Below are 17,804 nucleotides of genomic sequence, written 5' to 3'. Positions count from 1 at the left end.
CTGCCTGGTGCTCCCGAGGCTGGGAACCTCTTCCTGCCCCCAAAACACTCCTGCTAACTAATTGCTTATCGCATTCAACTACTCTATGCCTATTCCTTTTCAAATTTTTAGATCAAAACTTCTTTGAGCAGGAGGAGGAAGAGGGAGAGGGGAGAGAGAGAGAGAGAGAGAGAGAGAGAGAGAGAGAGAGAGAGAGAGAGAGAGAGAGAGGGATATTAAGAGTTGCAAAGATTTTTTTTAAAAAATTCTGTTTCGTCCTCTTCTCCCTCCACCCCCCCCCCCTCCGGCTAAGTGGTAAAACCTTCCTTACGTACTCAGTATTGATTGGCAGGGCTGACAGTGATTGGCAGTGGTTGCCGTGGCAACGCCACAACGACACGCCACAGACCAATAGAAAAGCGAAACAAAATGTTTCAATGCTGCACTCACTGTGGATTTAGGGGAGATATTATGAGGCTGTTGTCATTAGGGCGATTGCTGTGGAATCGCTGAATCTTGACTCGGCGGTGGTTGGCTCTCGCTCTCCTCTCTCTCCCTCTCCCTCTCCCTCTCCCTCTCTCTGCCTCGGGTTCTCTCTCTGCGCGCGCGCACCGGGCCGCTCTCCTTCCTCCCTCTCTATGTGGCTGCGCGGGTGTGTGTGTATGTGGATGTGTGTGGGGTGTGGGTGTCCCTTACGTCCTTCCTCCTCCCCCTCCTTCTCCTTCTGCTCCCCCCTCCTTTCCATCTCCTCCTCCCCCCTCTTCTCTCCCTCCTCCTGGTCCTCATCGCCCCTCTCCTCCTCTTCCTCCCCTCTCTCTTCCTCTCCCTGAATTTTCTCCTCTCCTCTCAGGTCAGTCCATGGTATTCCGCTCCCCCCTAGACCTCTATTCCTCCCACTTCTTGTTGCCAAACTTCGCCGATTCTCACCACTGCTCCCTACTTCTGGCGAGTAGCGGCGGCGGGAGCGGTGCGGGCGGCGGCGGCGGCGCGGGAGGAGGCGGCGGCGGCGGCGGCGGGAACCGTGCGGGAGGCGGCGGTGCTGGCGGAGCAGGCGGCGGCGGCGGCGGCGGCGGCGGCGGCTCCAGGGCCCCCCCGGAAGAGTTGTCCATGTTCCAGCTGCCCACCCTCAACTTCTCGCCGGAGCAGGTGGCCAGCGTCTGCGAGACGCTGGAGGAGACGGGCGACATCGAGCGGCTGGGCCGCTTCCTCTGGTCGCTGCCCGTGGCCCCTGGGGCGTGCGAGGCCATCAACAAACACGAGTCGATCCTGCGCGCGCGCGCCGTCGTCGCCTTCCACACCGGCAACTTCCGAGACCTGTACCACATCCTGGAGAATCACAAGTTCACCAAGGAGTCTCACGGCAAGCTGCAGGCCATGTGGCTCGAGGCGCACTACCAGGAGGCCGAGAAGCTGCGCGGCCGCCCTCTCGGCCCGGTGGACAAGTACCGCGTGCGCAAGAAGTTCCCTCTGCCGCGCACCATCTGGGATGGGGAGCAGAAGACCCATTGCTTCAAGGAGCGGACTCGGAGCCTGCTGCGGGAATGGTACCTGCAGGATCCCTACCCCAACCCCAGCAAGAAACGAGAACTGGCGCAGGCCACCGGCCTCACCCCCACACAAGTAGGCAACTGGTTTAAGAACCGGCGACAGCGCGACCGCGCAGCGGCGGCCAAGAACAGGTCAGTGGCGGGGTCCGCGGCTGGGCCACAGCCTTCGGGACTAGGGAAGGGGAAACCGGTTGGAACGCAGGCGATCGGGACACGGTAGGGGGCGGCTGACCCAGCGCTGGAGACGCCGGTGCTCTCTGGACAGTTAGAGAAAGTTTCGGATTGCTCTAGAACAGGGATCAACCAGCTCTGGGTTTATAGATTGCTTTGCCCAGGAAGGGCTTTATATCCAGGCCAGCGCTGTGTGAGCATGCCTCTGGTGTCCTCAACCCACCGTGCCTGTCCCTGGGAGCCTTAGCCCCTCACGGGTCTCTTCAGGCCTGTCCCCAGTTAGAAGGTTGGAAGGAAAGAAAAACAGGACTTGCTATCTGATTATTTCGTGCACCGCAAAAGGGACGGGGTGGGTGGCTTAGAGGCGTCCATAAGCATCAAAGAGGGGAAAGTGGGCCAGGTTCCTGCCACGAAGAGAAGGCGAGTGGCCACTATCCCTCGAGCTTCCCTCCCTGACCCTGAACAGGAGAGGCAGGCCCGGAGTGAAGAGGCCTGGTGAGTTTAGTGTGTTCTCCCTACATCCTCCGTTATGGAGCATCTATTCCTTTGGTCCGCCGCAGGTGCAGTTGTCCCAGGCAAGTTGGTTACAAAGTCACAAAATTGTTTTGGTTCTGGTGGATCTTTAAAGCTCCACCGAGAGAACGTAAAGAGAAAAAGGAGAGGGCAGAGAGAAAATTAGTGCAAAGGGAAGGGAGGAAAAAGTAGGGGAATCCGGCAACAGTTCGGTTTGCTCAGTTTGAAAGGCACTAGGCCTGGGCAAGGAGCAGGGGCCCTGGCTGCTGACAGCTGCTGGTGGCTGGAGGCTTAGAGTGTGTGTGGGTTTAGGTGACCCAGGCCTGAATTCACTTTCATCTTATCTCTGCCTGTGGCGGCCACTTTTCGCCAGATAGGGGGAGAGCCCACGGCCAGTGAAAGGCTCCTAGGTTCAGGCAACTGCTTCTTCACCCAGAAAAGAGACCGTCTGTCCTTCTCTCGTGTCTTCTCTTTCTTCTCTCTTCTTTCTTTTCCTCCCCCCACCCCCATTCCCATCTTTAACTTCCAGCTACTCTATTTTCCCTTCCCCGTGTCCTGCGCTTTCTACATAGGGATTCAGAAAGGAAAGCAATGGGTGCTCTAAGGAGAACCCCTACAGCTCTGGGTGTGTGTTTGGGAAGGCCCTGGCAGGAGGCTCTGTGGAATCCCTGGTTCTCTGGGCAGCGGGTCCAGTTACATGAGCCTCGGAGGCTGCGAAGGAAAAGCGAAGCTCTTCCTCACTGTCTGCTGGCTCGGGTCTCAGCGTCCTTTGCTGCCTGCTCAGGTCTCTGCAGGAGGCTGGCTTGGGAGTCTACTCTTCCTCTGAGGCCGTCCCTATCTGGAACGCTTCCCTGGGCTAGAGAACCGGGAGCTCGGAATTGGGTTGGGAAGTCTCTGCGGGACTCAGGGGACAGCTGGGTGCCTGGAAGAACGCGAAGTGCAATCGAGGTGGCTAGGGGCACGCTACGCGGGAGGCCGCGGTTGTAGGGGAGTGTGGGCCCAGCCTGGCCAGGTTCCCCGCGGTGCCAGCGAGGGGAGCACGGCGGCGGACCACCGAGTGAGGGCGGGCATGGCTCTCTTGTTCCCCGCAGGCTCCAGCACCAGGCCATCGGGCCGAGCGGGATGCGCTCGCTGGCCGAGCCCGGCTGCCCCACGCACGGCTCAGCAGAGTCACCGTCCACGGCAGCCAGTCCGACCACCAGTGTGTCCAGCCTGACGGAGCGCGCGGACACTGGCACTTCTATCCTCTCGGTAACCTCCAGCGACTCGGAATGTGATGTATGATAGCCAAGGCCGCCCTCCTCCTCCTTCCCCTCCTCCCCCTCCACCTTCCCCTCCTCCTCCTAGCCCTGCTCCTCTTCCTCCTCTTCTACTCCATCCCTAGAACAAACCGAAATCAGGATACACAGCCACACACACACACACACACACACACACACAAGTCCATACACACTCCCACCCCAGCCAAAAATATATTTAAAAAAAACAAGAAAAATAAATTAACCTCAAATCATCAACAACCCCCCACCACCTACCACCACCACGGCCACCCCAAAGGACCGCGACGCCAACAGACAGTCACAAACGCTGATGTTGCGGGCAGAAAGCATAAAAGAGGTGACAATTGTATACTTTCTAGGACAAGCACGGCTTCTCCTTTTGGTTCCCACGGACCCGGCACCCCACCTGCATGACGATTTATTTGTATCTGGGAAAATATTCTCTCTAGTTTAAAATGATTTAAAGAGTCGACTATACAAAAAAACGCCACCATCGCCGCCGCGACAAGACGACAAAAGCAAACAGACAAAAAGAAAAAAAATCTGACATCTCCGTTCTGAATTTGTTTTTTTTTTTTAAAGGAAAGAAAGAAAGGAAAAAAAAAACTCCTCGAGAGAAATAGCAAATGTTTCTTCCTTCTGTTGCTCTTTTCTCCTTTAGCCCTATCCATCCATCTATCTATCTATCTATCTATCTATCTATCTATCTATCTATCTATCTATCTCTGTTTTTTAAGTCCAAGTATTGGTCAAACAAGATGCAATCCTCTGTTTTTGTTCAGCCGACAATCATTTTCTTCGTAAGCACCTTTTTCTCTCCACTCTGTCACTGCCTGTGTGGGTACTGGTTATAAATGTGGAAAAAGAATAGTTATGACTGTAACAGATTTTTATTTTTATTTCAAAATTTTATATGAATTATGTATATCTTAATGATCGGTCATTTTCCCAGTTTGTAATATATGTGTAGAAATTGCTTGTATATGATACCTGCTTTTCTCCTCTCCCTTCTCTCTCTCTCTCCTCCCTCCTTCCCTGCCCACTCACCTCTTTCCTTTGGGGATTCTCGGCGTCGACTTGGCAGTCGAGGCTTGACGAGGTGGCCAGGGTTAGAGCGAGAGAGGGACCCTGTCGCTAGCAAAAGCAGAGAGTGAGACCGTAGTATTCTTATGCAAAAGCTATTCAAGTTTTCCTAGCCGCTTTGGAGGCCCCCTTCACTCCCGTAGGGCGCTTTTACTGTTATCTTAACTGCGTGTTTATCTATATGTAAAAACTTTCTAAAGCAAATACAGTATTCTCCATTTTCTTATGACTCCCAGAGACTGTTGTTTGTGTCCGCCCTGGTTTACAGCTCCCGAGTGCAGCAGCCCAGCCTCCCGCTTGCTCTCTCTAGCTCGGCAGCCGCCAGAGCCGGGGAGGGGGAAGGATGCCAAATCTGGGTCCTAGATTTTTCTGGAAGTTGAGTGGAAAACTGAGAACACAACGTTTGCTTGGAGAAAGAAAGCCCAAGCGGGATCCCGAGGGAAAAGGCGAAGAGGGCACCAGAGAAGGGGGCTACAACTAGTTTCTTCCAAGACAAGATGCCAGGCCTGTATCCTCCCTGCAGCTCTTTATCCTGGGACTGCTGCGTCTCGCGGCCCCTGTGAGCCCTTGGTTTGAGCCTTCTAGATGTCCTGCTTTTTAAAAAGGAGAAACACTAAGTCTCCCTAATCCAAGTGACCGGCCTGAGCACAGCTGCAAGTTTGTCTTCCTTGTATTAAACAAACAAACAAACAAACAAACAAACAAACAACTCCCTCCTTCTTTTGGAGGAGGTGCAAGTGGCCCAGACGGAGAAGACAGGGCCTGGCTGGGGTAGGAGGACGCAGTTTTCTGACTTCAGGGCCTAAAATTCGGATCCTCTCCCCTCCCACCTTCATTACCACCCTTGTCCGACTGAGTCACTTGTCTAAAGAATCTGGGTCTATCTGTTTGAAAAAAAAAAGTCCTTGTCTTTAGAGATCACCTGGAGTCTTAGTTTCTGAAGGATTTTGGTTGGTTCACATGGTTAAAAGAAAACCAGAGACAAAACAAAACCCCTAACTGACCACGTTCCTCTGCTGGCCCCAAGCTTCCCTGGCCGGCTGTGGCCTCACAATTCCCAAGGATAACAGGCTGGGAGGAAACGGTTCTGCTGCTCTGAGTCAGGGCGGCCAGCGCTCGAGGAGGGGCTAAAGAGGTAATTTCAGAAAACTTGCCTTCACTTGAAAAGTCCAATTTCAAAGCTAGGAGGATTAAAAAGAAACCAGTCTGAAATTTAGCGCCCGCTTCCAAACTAATTTTGACTTCCGTTTTCCTTTTGTCTTTATTCCCAACAGCACCAGGGAGGTTTACGCGGGCGGGCCTGGGCAGTGGGTCAGTCTGGCTTGGAGGTGCCCTAGGTGCACAAGAGCGCATGCGCTTACGTGAGGCAGAGGGTTCCTTAGGGGGTCTCTTCTTAGAATCAGGGCATCCAGCCGACCTCCCCAGCTGGCCTGGCACACAGTGTCAGAATCTCTGTGTGTGCCCACTGCTGTAGAACAGCCCAGTGCAGCGACATTTCTGAGAACGCCAGGAGTATGGAAAGAGGCCATCTAAAGGCACCAGGCTTGGACCTCCGTTCTGTCACCTGTTCTTCACATACTTGACCCAGAACTTGGTCCTTTCAACCCAAAGAGATGGCTGCCTTGAGATAGACAATGTGATGGACCCAGAGCAGTGAACAACCGAAAACTGTGGGAGGGGGGTGTTTTGGAAGGTAGGGGTTATCGCTGCTGCGGTGACTTCTGGAGCTTACTAGACCAGTGACATCAGGAGCAGGGGCCTTTTTGTGTAAGAACAAAGGGGAAAACATGAGTCACACGTCTTTCTGTCATTATGGCCTGCAAAAAAAAAAAAAAAACAAAAACAAAAAAAACAAAACAAAACAAAAACAAGTTTGGTCTACCCATTGCCTCTTCCTTCACTGAAGAAAACAGTCACTGGAGCCCTTCAACAACCTTCGCCTGAGAGGGCTGGGGGTCCTTTTGGGGTTGTTGACAGCCTGTGGTCCCTGTCAGTCACTCCTATATTTCTACACAGGTCTGCCACCAATACCAATGCTGACTGGGATCCTCTTTGCATTCTCTGACTTTATCTAAGGCCTCCTGTATGCTTGCTGTGATTGGCATATGTATGTGTGTGTACAGTTCTGAAAGTTAGGCGGTCACGATTTCATCAAGTTCTGCATACAAAAGGACACATGCACACATGTTTGATAGGAACGCATGACTACGTCATTGGTATGTGCCTGGTGTGGGCTTCCCTTTATGCTGCATAGTTTAGGTACAGCTCCTACGAACAGCATGAGAGGGTCCCCTGGGTGTCTTTCAGAGGCTCCAATACACCTGCAGGCTGGGGTGTGCAGGGAATATGTGTCTCGTGAGGGTCAGTCTGCCTGGAGACATCTATGCTCCGTCATTCTAATCAACCCACAAACATCGTCATGGCCACAGTCCCCATCCCTAAGACTCTTCTTGCCCTTCTAAGAAGTGGTGTATGTGTGTGTGTGTGCGCGCACACATGCACTCTTGTGCATGTGCACACATGATGTGCACACTCACAGCAGATACTCACTGGCTGGAATGAGTTGGCCAGGCTTTTGGGTTTCTCCATTTACCTATTCCCTTGATACACTGGGGTTATTACAGGAGATTTGGCCCTCATCCTTTTAAACAGAGAACAGAAGGGAAGGGGATCCTTTCAATTTTTTTTGGCCAGATCTCTCTTTTACCTAGTGCCTCTCCATTCTCTTTCTTTCTAGCCCCCCAAACTATGGCCAAAGCAGTCAAGGTCTCATGGGACCGCTGGGCAGAGCTGGATGAGAAGGCTGTGTTGAAACTCTACAACTTCCTGGAAGCAAACCAAACTGCTCCTGGGGGAGGGGGAGTGAGGGCCTCTTTGGGACTGTTTTAGTCACAGGGCCCTGTTTCTGGGCCGCACAGCAACTAATGGGCTGGCCCCTCTTAGCATCAGAGGGTTGAGACCACCTCTCTGTGGACTGCGCTTCTGGTCTCCCCTTCTAATGCATTTGGCTGGGAGCCTTCCCAGTGCCAGGCTTTTATATACCTAAGTATACGTACAGCTCCAGGAGTAACATCCAATTCTCTTCCTCTCTGCATCCCTCAGAGGCAAACAATGGTTGTGTAGAATTTAAGGCGGCAATCCAAACAGAAGATTGGATTGTGAAGCTGTGAAAACCTGTATCCGAGACCTCACTCCTAAAAACCCTCCTGCCAGAGGAAAGACAGGCCAACACATTCCTTCTGGCCTCTTCACCTCTCAACCCACCTCCCTTCCCAGCCCCATCCCAGAGCCCCCATTCAGTCCTTCATCCCACCCTCTGAATCCTGCTGAATTGGCTGCCCAGTGCCCAGAAGATTATCCCTGGTGAGATACACAACTGATTTCAAAGAAATGGCCCAGAAGCTGTCCGGCTTCCAGGCAGGGATGCTGATGGATGTTGGAGCTGAGGGGAAGGGTGCCTGGTTGGGTAAGACTGGAATTGAGCCTAGTGGGACCAATGGCCCAACTTCGGCTCTACAGCTCGTTCTAAGTTCTAGTGCAGTGCCAGGAAGACCAGCACAGGGCCTAGGCAGGTCAAGTGGGAGGGACTGTGGAGGCAGAGTAGTGGCTCCAGCCTCTGCCAGCCCACTACTAGTTTGTCATGGACACCTATGCACCTCTTCGAAAGTGGACTGGAACCGCCTGGCACATTTTGAACCGAGTGTCTTGCAAGGATCAGTACACCTGTAGCCTAGTATCAGACCTGTGGGCCATCAGGCATGCTCTGGTTCCTCCAGGGCGAGGGGTGGCTCAGAGTCATCTTCTACTCCTTGTCTTCCTTTGCTTACTGCCCTTTCTGTACTGTCCAGACCATTGTGTGGCCGTCACCCAGAGTACTGGCTGCCACCTCTGAGGCTTTTCAAAATCCTCCCTGGACGCTGAGACTGAGTCTCTGTACCTTACAGAACTGTTGGGCTGCAGGTCCTCAAGCCATGAGCCCCTTGCCTCCCACTGCCTGGTCTCTTTCAGGGGCCCCAGCTGAGCTGCACTGAGCCTTCCTGGTCCCAGCCAGTGGGCTGGGATGGCTGTCTGGCCTGAGGGGTGGGGGTGGGGGTGGGGTGTGAGAGAGTCTGGGAGGAGGGTGGCAGTACTAGCCCCGCTCCAATTTCTCCGGTCAGCTGAGCACAACTTTCCATTCGAGTGTATTCATGCAGCGGCTGATTGAGCTCCACAGTGTCAGGCAGGACTCGGCAGGAGGGGGTAGGCAGAGCCAGGCTGACAGAAGCTACATCACATACCACACACACAGACAGACACGCAGACACACACACACACACACTGATACAAATACACCTTAGCCACATGTTGTATGCACACCTTGCTCCCAGCCGTTTCTGTATAAATACAGCGCGCACACACACAGGCACACGCACGCACTTACACACACACACACACACACACACACACACAGGCACACGCACGCACTTACACACACACACACACACACACACACACTGATACAAATATACCTTAGCCACATGTTGTATGCACACCTTGCTCCCAGCCGTTTCTGTATAAATACAGCGCGCACGCACACACACACACACACACACTCACACACTCACACACACACGCACCTGCCACCAGAACAATTTCCCAACACTCATAGATCTTTCCTACCTACCACACAGCCAGTCTTTCTCCTCTACTCCGTATAGAGTACACCAGTTCTCCAACACAAATGCAAGCATCTCTCCTCCCTGCGCGTACTCTCTCCAGGATCACCCTACTCCAAACCCACATGGATGCGCACACAAACCTGTACAATCTTAAAATCTTCCTTCCACAGAGCTTTCCAGACTCAGACCATAAGAGAATTGCACACTTGTGTTAAACATCATTAGCACCCGTGCACTGCACCCTGGCAGTCCACAGGCTGCTCTGTGACTCATCAAACATTTATACAAGAGAGAAGCTGCAGAAGCATGATCCATTTATTGGAAGAACACAGCCATGGCACAGTCATGAGGACAGAGGTTACTGAAGGAACCTTCAGACACCCAATGACATAGGAGCCAACCCAAAGACTCCACCGTGCAGTCACTTGCCCCCTACTATACAGCCTGTCTGGGCACCCAGAGGAGTCAGCTTCTCTTAGCCTTATCCACTTCCAGCGGGGGTCCCTGCAAACCACAGCAGGCAGCTAGAGATTTAGTGAAGACAGGTCACACTATAAACACCATCAGCTGAACAGGACTCCTCTTGAGAGTAGAGCAGAAACTCCCCTCCCCCCAGGTGCCTAAGTATGCTATTCTGCAGAGCAAGAAGGGACAGCAGGATGGAGAGACATCACATATTACAGTGAGAAGGTTGAATGAAGAGAGAAGAGAGGTGAACTGAAACAACAACAACAACAACAACAAAGAGTAGCTGGACACATGTCTATATTCCGTGCAGAGGCAGGAGGATTGCCACAAGTTCAAGGCTAGCCTGGTTATAGTGGCACTGTCCAAAAAAAAAAAAAAAAAAAAAAAAAAAAGTAAGGCTACTAAAGGAAAGAAAGAAAAGGCGTAGAAAACTCTAGAAAAACCAGCTGGACCAAGCCGGGTTAAAGGAAATGCGTTGCTGTGATACAAAACAGTTTAGTATTCCCCAGAGAGTTTGAAGGAGAGCCTGACTCAGGGCCAGCTTGACTTGGGATACACTAAACTGAATATTGGCTGCATGCGTGCCAGACAGCCTGGACTCCCAAAGCGCCCATTCCCCTGGGGCTGGTTGGAGTTCAGACACCTTCCTCTGCCCCGGAAAGCCTCCCCCAGGGAAGCCTGGGAACCCCTTCCTGCACTTGGTAGCAGCCTCACCACGGAGCTCACCATACCCACTGTCTCCTGCAAGCGGTGAGTAGACAGGAGTTTCCGATAATGGGCAGTTGAGCTCCACACTCTTCTGTTCAGGGATGAACGGCCCAACAGCACCACACAGAAGCATGTTTGACCTAACCACATTTTGCAAATAAGCCTGTCCCTCCTTCATATTGCATTTATACAAACATGGTCTTTAAGGAAAAGGGGGTGGAGCTTAAACCCAAAGGAAGCTAATTCAGACCTGAATTACAGACCTGGCCTGTACGCATGTGTTTACATCTCCTCTATCTGTGTTCATCCCGCAACCCCCAGAAGACTGGTCAGGGAGGAGAGGTAGGTAGATGGGCTTATCTGAGCAGAAGAGCCAGGCCCACGCTGGCACTGGCTGAGAAAGCTCGTTCTATCGAGAGCATTGGTATCTAAAGATAAAGTGGGGCTTGGGGCCAGGGACAGTGCCCTGAGGCTTTTCAAATCCCTGGATGTGAAGGGGACTGCTGGCCGGTTGGCGAGGTGGGGTGGGGGGTGGGGGGTGGGGAGGATGAGGAGGTCCAGGAATCTACAAATAAGGCAGGAGGTGAGGTCTGTATGTGAGAACTGGTGTGTGGGAGGCAATCAGTCCCCTGGGATCTGATGTGTTGTCAGTCGGGGGGTGGGGTGGGGGGGTGTCTTCACAGAGCTCTCTCTAGTTCCACCCCACTCCCACCCCCAGTCCCCAATCTCTGGCTCAGACTGCCTTTCTTCTTTCAGACTGCTGGGGGCGCTGTAGCCCAGCCCTGGCCACTCCAGGCCCAACTTCTGGGAATGCGGTGGTCTTGCCCCTTGAAGCCTCAGGCGATGGTCCAGCCTGTGCCTGAGGGTAGATTTCCATGCCGGAACAGGTTTTAGTTTGTTGAATTCTGAGATGAGTACTTACCATCATAATTTGCGTGAGGCCTTTTAATGAGTGAGCGCGGCTAATTATGGGCAGAGTGTATGCTTAGCCTCTGCAGACACAGAGTGCCGTTGCCCCCTGCCTGCCCTCATCTCCTCTGCACCCTGGCCAGGTCCAGCTGAGAGAGATCAAGGGTATGAAAAATCGCAACTGCAGGTTACAGCCACAACTACCTCTTTCTGGATACATCTGAACCTAAGAGGCTTTGATTAGACGAGAAGACATAGTGAAACCCAGAAAGGACAATGACTTGGCTACTGTCACACAGCTACCCTTACACACTTAATGTCCTAACACCAGTCTTCCTTCCTAGGGTTACCAATAGCCCAAGCAACTTTTGAAAGCATGGTCGGGCGTGGCTTGCCCCAGGCACTTTACTCGTGTGTGTGTGTGTGTGTGTGTGTGTGTGTGTGTGTGTGTGTGTGTCTTGGCTTGATGTGTCAGAGTGTCCCAGTGGGCTGGGTTCTAGTGTGAAGCGATCGGTGGTCCCAATCCATGTTGGGTGAATAAGGCAAGCATGCACTTTAGTCAGGGGTTACACCCACGTACGGACGTGCCTAGGATGTTATTCAATGGCATGTAGGCTGGGCATCCGGCTCAGTCTAGAAATATCACCCACATCCTATAAGAACTGAGAGAAGAGGGTCAAGTGATTCAGGCTCACCTTCAAGTTGCTTACGGTCAATTGGAAGGGACAGTTGAGACCATGAACTGGAAATAGGTGCTCACAGGCTGCATGGGGATGGAGAGGGGAGAGGATCCCATTGATCAGAGGAACAGATTGCATTCAGTGAAGGGGATTCCAGGCAGGCAGAGCAGACCCAGGGTGTGGAGGGACTCATGGCTCCAGGAGGAGCAGGGTGGTAGGACTGGTTCCTGGTGACTGTAGGGTGTTGCCCATGGGGTGTGGAGAAGCTGACAGTTGAGTCATTGGGAAAGAACATATGAGGTTAGATTCAAGGTTCCAGCAAGCTATATAGGCTTTACTCCATACCCACAGGGCAGCCAACACAGCTCAAAGGACCATCCTCAGAGGTTGTCACCGGTTTGTGGACTTACGACTTAATAGTCTTGGATCTCTACTCCCTGTGACTTCAAGAAATGGAGAACGACAGCTTCCCATTCCTAAGTCGGTCGGCCTTACAGGAGTTTTGTCAACCTGTCAAACTCTGAGTGTTGTTGGACAAGCCACCCCCTACTCAGAGTAACACTCTTCATTGATCTATTTCCATGCACACTCATTCTGCCTTAATTCCACTGTGCAAAAGCATCCAGGAGGAGCGTGCTAGGATGCGGACCCCTGAGGGACGTCCTCAGTCACTGGAGTGGTTGGGTAGGCTAGTGCACTAAGTAATTGGAAGTATGGCTCCTGCCAAGGGCTGGAGGGGCAGAGGTGGGGCAGAGATGGGGCAGGAAGCTCAGAACTTATCAGACTGGGTCTGAGCTCTGCCCAGCTTCTGTGCACGCAGCTTTCTGCACACTGGATGGAGTCAGCCCAGTGCCCAGTCTTTCTGGTTTGTCACCACTAGAATTTCAGAAAGACTTTCTAGAAGGCAGAAGCCCTTCACTGGAAGTGTAGGCTTGGAGAACATATTGTGAAGTAAGGGTGGGCTTTGAATCCTAGAGTGGACAGAAGTTGAACCCAAGTTTCTGGGTTTTTTTTTTTTTTTTTTTTTTTTGGTTCTTTTTTTTTTTTTTTTTTCGGAGCTGGGGACCGAACCCAAGTTTCTGGGTTTTTTACACTGAGATTTCCACTGCACTCCAGGATCTCCTGGCCCCACACTCAGTTGGCATCTTCCAAAGCTTAACTCCTTGTAATTGTCCAGCGCCAGTGTCACACAGTCACTGTGTGTGGCGGGGGCTGGGGGGCAGAGGGAGAGGGGAGAGAAAGACCAGAGAAAGAGGAGAGGGAGAGAGGGAGAGAGGGGGGAAGAGGGAGAGATATCTTAGGAGCAATTATATAGAAGGCCCAGGCTCCAGGGTGGAGGCAGGCCTGGATGCCGCCAGAATCCAATGCTTGACACCAAAAAAGGAACAGAGGAGACAGGAGACTGGATGACTTTCCTTGGAGGTGGGAAGGCAGGGAGAGCACAGAAAGGTGCAGGTCAGGAAAGATAGACTCTATCTCGAGAAGTTTCGAGATAATAATTGATTTTTTATTTTTTGGAGACCCGAAGAAACTGGTCTTCCCTACATCTCAAGGAACGTCCAAAAACGTTCTCGGTGCACGCAGTCCCTCTCCGGTTCTGGACGCTTGCCTTTCTGAGTTGGTATTTGGCTTTCTGCGGGCCAAACACACAGTCCAGGCAGACAGCAGAGTGCAGGGAACATTAGCGGGTTTTTGCTGCCACCTCGCGGCCGTGGCGCGCAGCATCTGAGCTGGTTGCCGAGGTGAGGGGGATGCACTTTGCTGCATCTCTCCTCACCCAGAATCTTGTAGACTGTTTTATTTTCCGACAGTTTTTTTTTAAATGCGAGTAAAAACCCCGTGAAACACTAAGCTTTGCTTTAAAAAGGCTTTCTACCCTGGCGTGTGCAACTTGGGTCCCCCTTTCTAGCGCTTTCTAGCCTCATGCTGAGGCTTCCTTCTCCCACACTGTTAACTTCTGTCCATGTCTCCAGGACTCCATATATATACGGCAGGTGGCTCTCTTCCTCAGTGATTGTCTGGTGGGAAGCCATCACTGCTTGCTGAGTGCCGGACTGTATGGTACACAAGGGGACAGTTGATGGCAACTTAGACCCTAGCCCTGCAGTCACAGTTTCATGGAAGCAGAGAAAAGCAACACAGGAGTTATCCGAAGCAAACAGTAAAGGAAGAGGGAGCCCAGAAGAGGGCGTTGGGCGTAGATTGTGACTGGGAGTTTTCAAGGCTAGAGAGAAGACTCAGGCAGCATGGGGGTTGGGAAGAGCTGATTCTGAAGTAAAGAGCACTGTGTATTGTGTGGGAATCTTGCTTCTTAGGGATGCCACATGGTCTGATGGTGAAGTCAGTGCCCCACTCTCAAAACACAGCCAGCCTTTGGCTAGTGAACCGAGTGGGTTCATTAAATGTTAGAGACAAAGGGGCCTTTGGAAGCCCTCTGGTCTCCGTCTAAACGGGTAAGGGAACTACGTGTGCCATTGGTGAAGTCTCTGTCCTTAAGGACACAGCCTTCGGTGTTCCTTAACTCTACAGAGTAGAAAACATTGCAAGGGGAAGGCCTCCAAGGTGGTTTGCAGTGGGAGTATCATGGAGGGCGGGACTCTTCTCTTTCTCCTTCTTTCTTCCCCCTCCTCCTCCTCCTCCTCCTCCTCCTCCTCCTCCTCCTCCTCCTCCTCCTCCTTCTCCTCCTCTTCTTCTTCTTCTTCTTCTTCTTCTTCTTCTTCTTCTTCTTCTTCTTCTTCTTCTTCTTCTTCTTCTTCTTCTTCTTCTTCTTCTTCTCCCTCCTCCTCTTCTGCTTGTTCTTGTTCTTGGCTTGCTGGGTTCCCTCTTATGCCACACACATCCGGATCCCCCGTCTCTTCTCTACACGTCTAAAATTCCAGAGGCTTTGGTTTCCATTGTGTGTCTGATTTGGCAGCAGAGTTGAACCTACACTGTGTGAAGCTACGTAGTCTATTTAACCACCCGGCATGGGTATGAGATATTTCCCTGCAGAAGGATCAGTGTACTCTGACAGCTACTGCCCCAGAGCCGCCAATATGATATGCAATGTATAGGCCATTTCCTCTTTTTTTCTCCATCATTCCCCTCTTGAGAGCAAATCCAGGGTCTCACCCGTGCTAAGCACTCTAAAACAGAGCTTTATCCCCACCCACAGTGGAACCTCTATGAAACCATCACGCTTTTGGATTTGCAGAGCTTTGAGCAAAGGGACTGTGTGCTACTGAACTGAGCTTATGCTGTCTACGGATGGAGAGATTGGTGGTGGGACCCAAAATCGAAGGATCTGGGATTTAAGTCATGATGCTAAATCACAAAGGGTAAAGTCCACAAGGAAGAGAAGCCGGGTTGGCTGTGGGACAGGGTGACAGAGGCTGTGGAAAGCCGGTGGCACTGTGGAAGATGCCCCAAGTTAGGAGTTTGACTTCTATACAACCTAAGGAAGGTAGAGAGAGCCTGGCTTTCAGCATTAAATCACATTCTTCGATCAATTTTGCTCTCACAGGCACTGAGGATTTGTCCAGGAAAACTCCTGTCTCTAAAAGGCCCTTTTTCTCACTAACTCTCCCAGCTCAGAGTCATTTTCTTGTGTTTGTTTTTGTTTTAGTTTGAAACAAGGTCTCATTGTGTCCGGCTGACTTGGAACTCTATAAAGCCCAGGCTAGTCCTGAACTCACAGAGATCTGTCTGCCTGCCTCTGTCTCCCAAGTGCTGAGATTAAAGGTGTGTGCCACCGTGACTGGAGTCCAGAATCACTTTCTACTGGATATTTCATGGTGAGTTCAGGTGCCAAGTGTTGTCACCACCAGTGCAGTGTCATTTCAGGTGAAGTCCCAGATCCCAGAATTTCTCCAAGGGAGAAGATTTAGCAATACATCTTCCTAAAGAATAATGGCTCCGTGCTGGGGAGATGGCTCAGTGGTTAAGAACGCTGCCCATTCTTCCAGAGGTCCTGAGTTCAATTCCCAGCAACTACACGGTGGCTCACAACCATCTGTAATGGGATCTGATGCCCTCTTCTGGTGTGTCTGAAGACAGCTACAGTGTATATAATAAATAAATAAATAAAATCTTTTTTAAAAAAATCATAGTAAGAATTTGTGTTAGAATAAGTACTCACAGAGCAAACTACGATGCAGAGGACAAGATGGACGGGTAAATAGGTAGGGTCCCATAATCCTCTTCAAGGATTTACCCTCTAAGCCTAAGAACCTCTCCCTAGGTTACCTCCTAAAGACCCAAAGCATTTCTCAGTAGCACCTCCCTGGGAGCCAACCCTTTAACACCCAGACTCGTGGATGTATACTTCCAGATCATACTAATCGCTTATCGTTTAAAAAAGGGATTTATCTATCTTTGTTTCATGTGTAACGGTGTTTTCTTTCAAGGATGTCTGTGCACCGCGTGAAGCAGTGCCTGCTGAGGTCAGAGGAGGGCACTGGGCCCTCTGAAACTGGAGGTACAGACTGTTTTGTCCTGTGACAACCAAACCTCTGCAAGAGCAGAAAGTGCTCTTAATGGCTGAGCCATCTCTCCAGTCCCCCTATTAACTTATCTTTTTTTTATTTATTCATTTATTATATATAAGTCCACTGTAACTGTCTTCAGATACACACGAGGTACAGACAAGGGCATCAGATCTCTTTACAGATGGTTATGAGCCACCATGTGGTTGCTGGGAATTGAACTCAGGACCTCTGGAAGAGCAGACAGTGCTCTTAACCACTGAGCCATCTCTCCAGCCCTTAACTTACTTCTTGATGAAATTATATCATCATCACCATCATCACCACCACCATCATCACCACCATCATCACCATCATCATCACCACCACCATCATCATCACCATCATCACCACCACCACCACCATCATCATCATCTCGAAGAGTTGACTGGAGGTGGAGGAGAACATGCTGGACCACACATGTAGGGCCGTTGGCAGTTGGAGTCTTTTGTCAGCTCTCCTGACACATCCCTGTTATGCCCAACAAATACTCATATAGCATATTTGATCCCAGATGGAAGAGACAAGATGTCAAAGCAGCCAAAAGACACTTGGAGCCAGGGGCAGAGATGGCGACAGAGACCTACCTGGAGGCACAGGAGGACGCCCAGAGAAGCCTGGGAGAAGGACTCCAGATGATTCAGGAGAGAGTGTCCTCTTCTCTCGGTGTCACCCTCTGCCCAGGCTGATGCCCCCTCTCCCCTTTTTTGCAGAACTCATGAATGAATGCATCTTTGGTTATCAATGGAAAGAAGGGGTTTCGTGCAAAAAACTTCAGAGTTGGCAAAACAAAGTGGGCTTCCCTCAGCTTCCAGACCTCCCACCGCCAAATCTTAGCTGGAGGCAGCTTCCATTCATCATGGTTGCTTCTTCCTAGGATGGGTTTTCTTCCTCTGTGGCAAAAACTCACCCCTTCTCCAGATCACTTGACTCCATGCATTCTCCAAGTTTGCCTTGTGGGTCCAGCCGAGGGATGCTCCACCTCCCTAGATGTCTTGGAGAATCCTCTATAAGGAAGCCTCAGGTAAGTGTGTAAGACTTTAAACCTGACATGAAGATACAGTCCCCAAAGGGAGAAGAAACTGGACAGCTATGACACTTCCTAGGCATCCGGCTGGGTTTCGGCTTCTCTGCCCATCTTATCCCTCACGCTGTCCTGGGTGGACGGTATTTTTGTCTCATTTTTCAAATGAGGAAAAGTGATGGCCTGGGAAGGTGCTTGCCCACCATCTCTGTTGTCTTGGAATCACCGAGAGGAAAGGTTTCCAGCACAGAATGTCCTCTCTGCCATCTTTTAGAAAGGGGG

At 51.4% G+C, this 17,804-nt stretch overlaps 1 protein-coding gene across 2 annotated transcripts; it reads left to right on the top strand.

The window, feature by feature from the left end:
• The first annotated feature begins 373 nt into the window (after positions 1-373).
• On the top strand, positions 374-4,802 carry Six3 (SIX homeobox 3). Of its 2 annotated transcripts, XM_063262531.1 has the most exons (3): positions 374-1,658; positions 3,302-3,461; positions 3,850-4,802. In XM_063262531.1, the coding sequence occupies exons 1-3, from the start codon at positions 838-840 to the stop codon at positions 3,937-3,939; spliced, it is 1,071 nt and encodes a 356-aa protein (XP_063118601.1). In that variant the 5' UTR covers positions 374-837; the 3' UTR covers positions 3,940-4,802. The 2 variants fall into 2 exon arrangements, with proteins under 2 accessions (XP_063118601.1, NP_076480.1); NM_023990.2 differs by having other exon boundaries at positions 483-1,658; positions 3,302-4,802.
• Positions 4,803-17,804: the final 13,002 nt, after the last annotated feature.

Source organism: Rattus norvegicus, chromosome 6 (assembly GCF_036323735.1).
Source record: "Rattus norvegicus strain BN/NHsdMcwi chromosome 6, GRCr8, whole genome shotgun sequence".
Taxonomy (NCBI): Eukaryota; Metazoa; Chordata; class Mammalia; order Rodentia; family Muridae; genus Rattus; species Rattus norvegicus.
This window is presented reverse-complemented; position numbering and strand designations above follow the sequence as displayed.

Coding starts and splice junctions, on each gene's coding strand:
- Six3 (XM_063262531.1), top strand. CDS start 838: ATGGTATTCCGCTCCCCCCTAGACCTCTATTCCTCCCACTTCTTGTTG. Junction 1,659..3,301: donor GCAGCGGCGGCCAAGAACAG/GTCAGTGGCGGG, acceptor TGTTCCCCGCAG/GCTCCAGCACCAGGCCATCG. Junction 3,462..3,849: donor CTGGCACTTCTATCCTCTCG/GTAACCTCCAGC, acceptor TATACTTTCTAG/GACAAGCACGGCTTCTCCTT.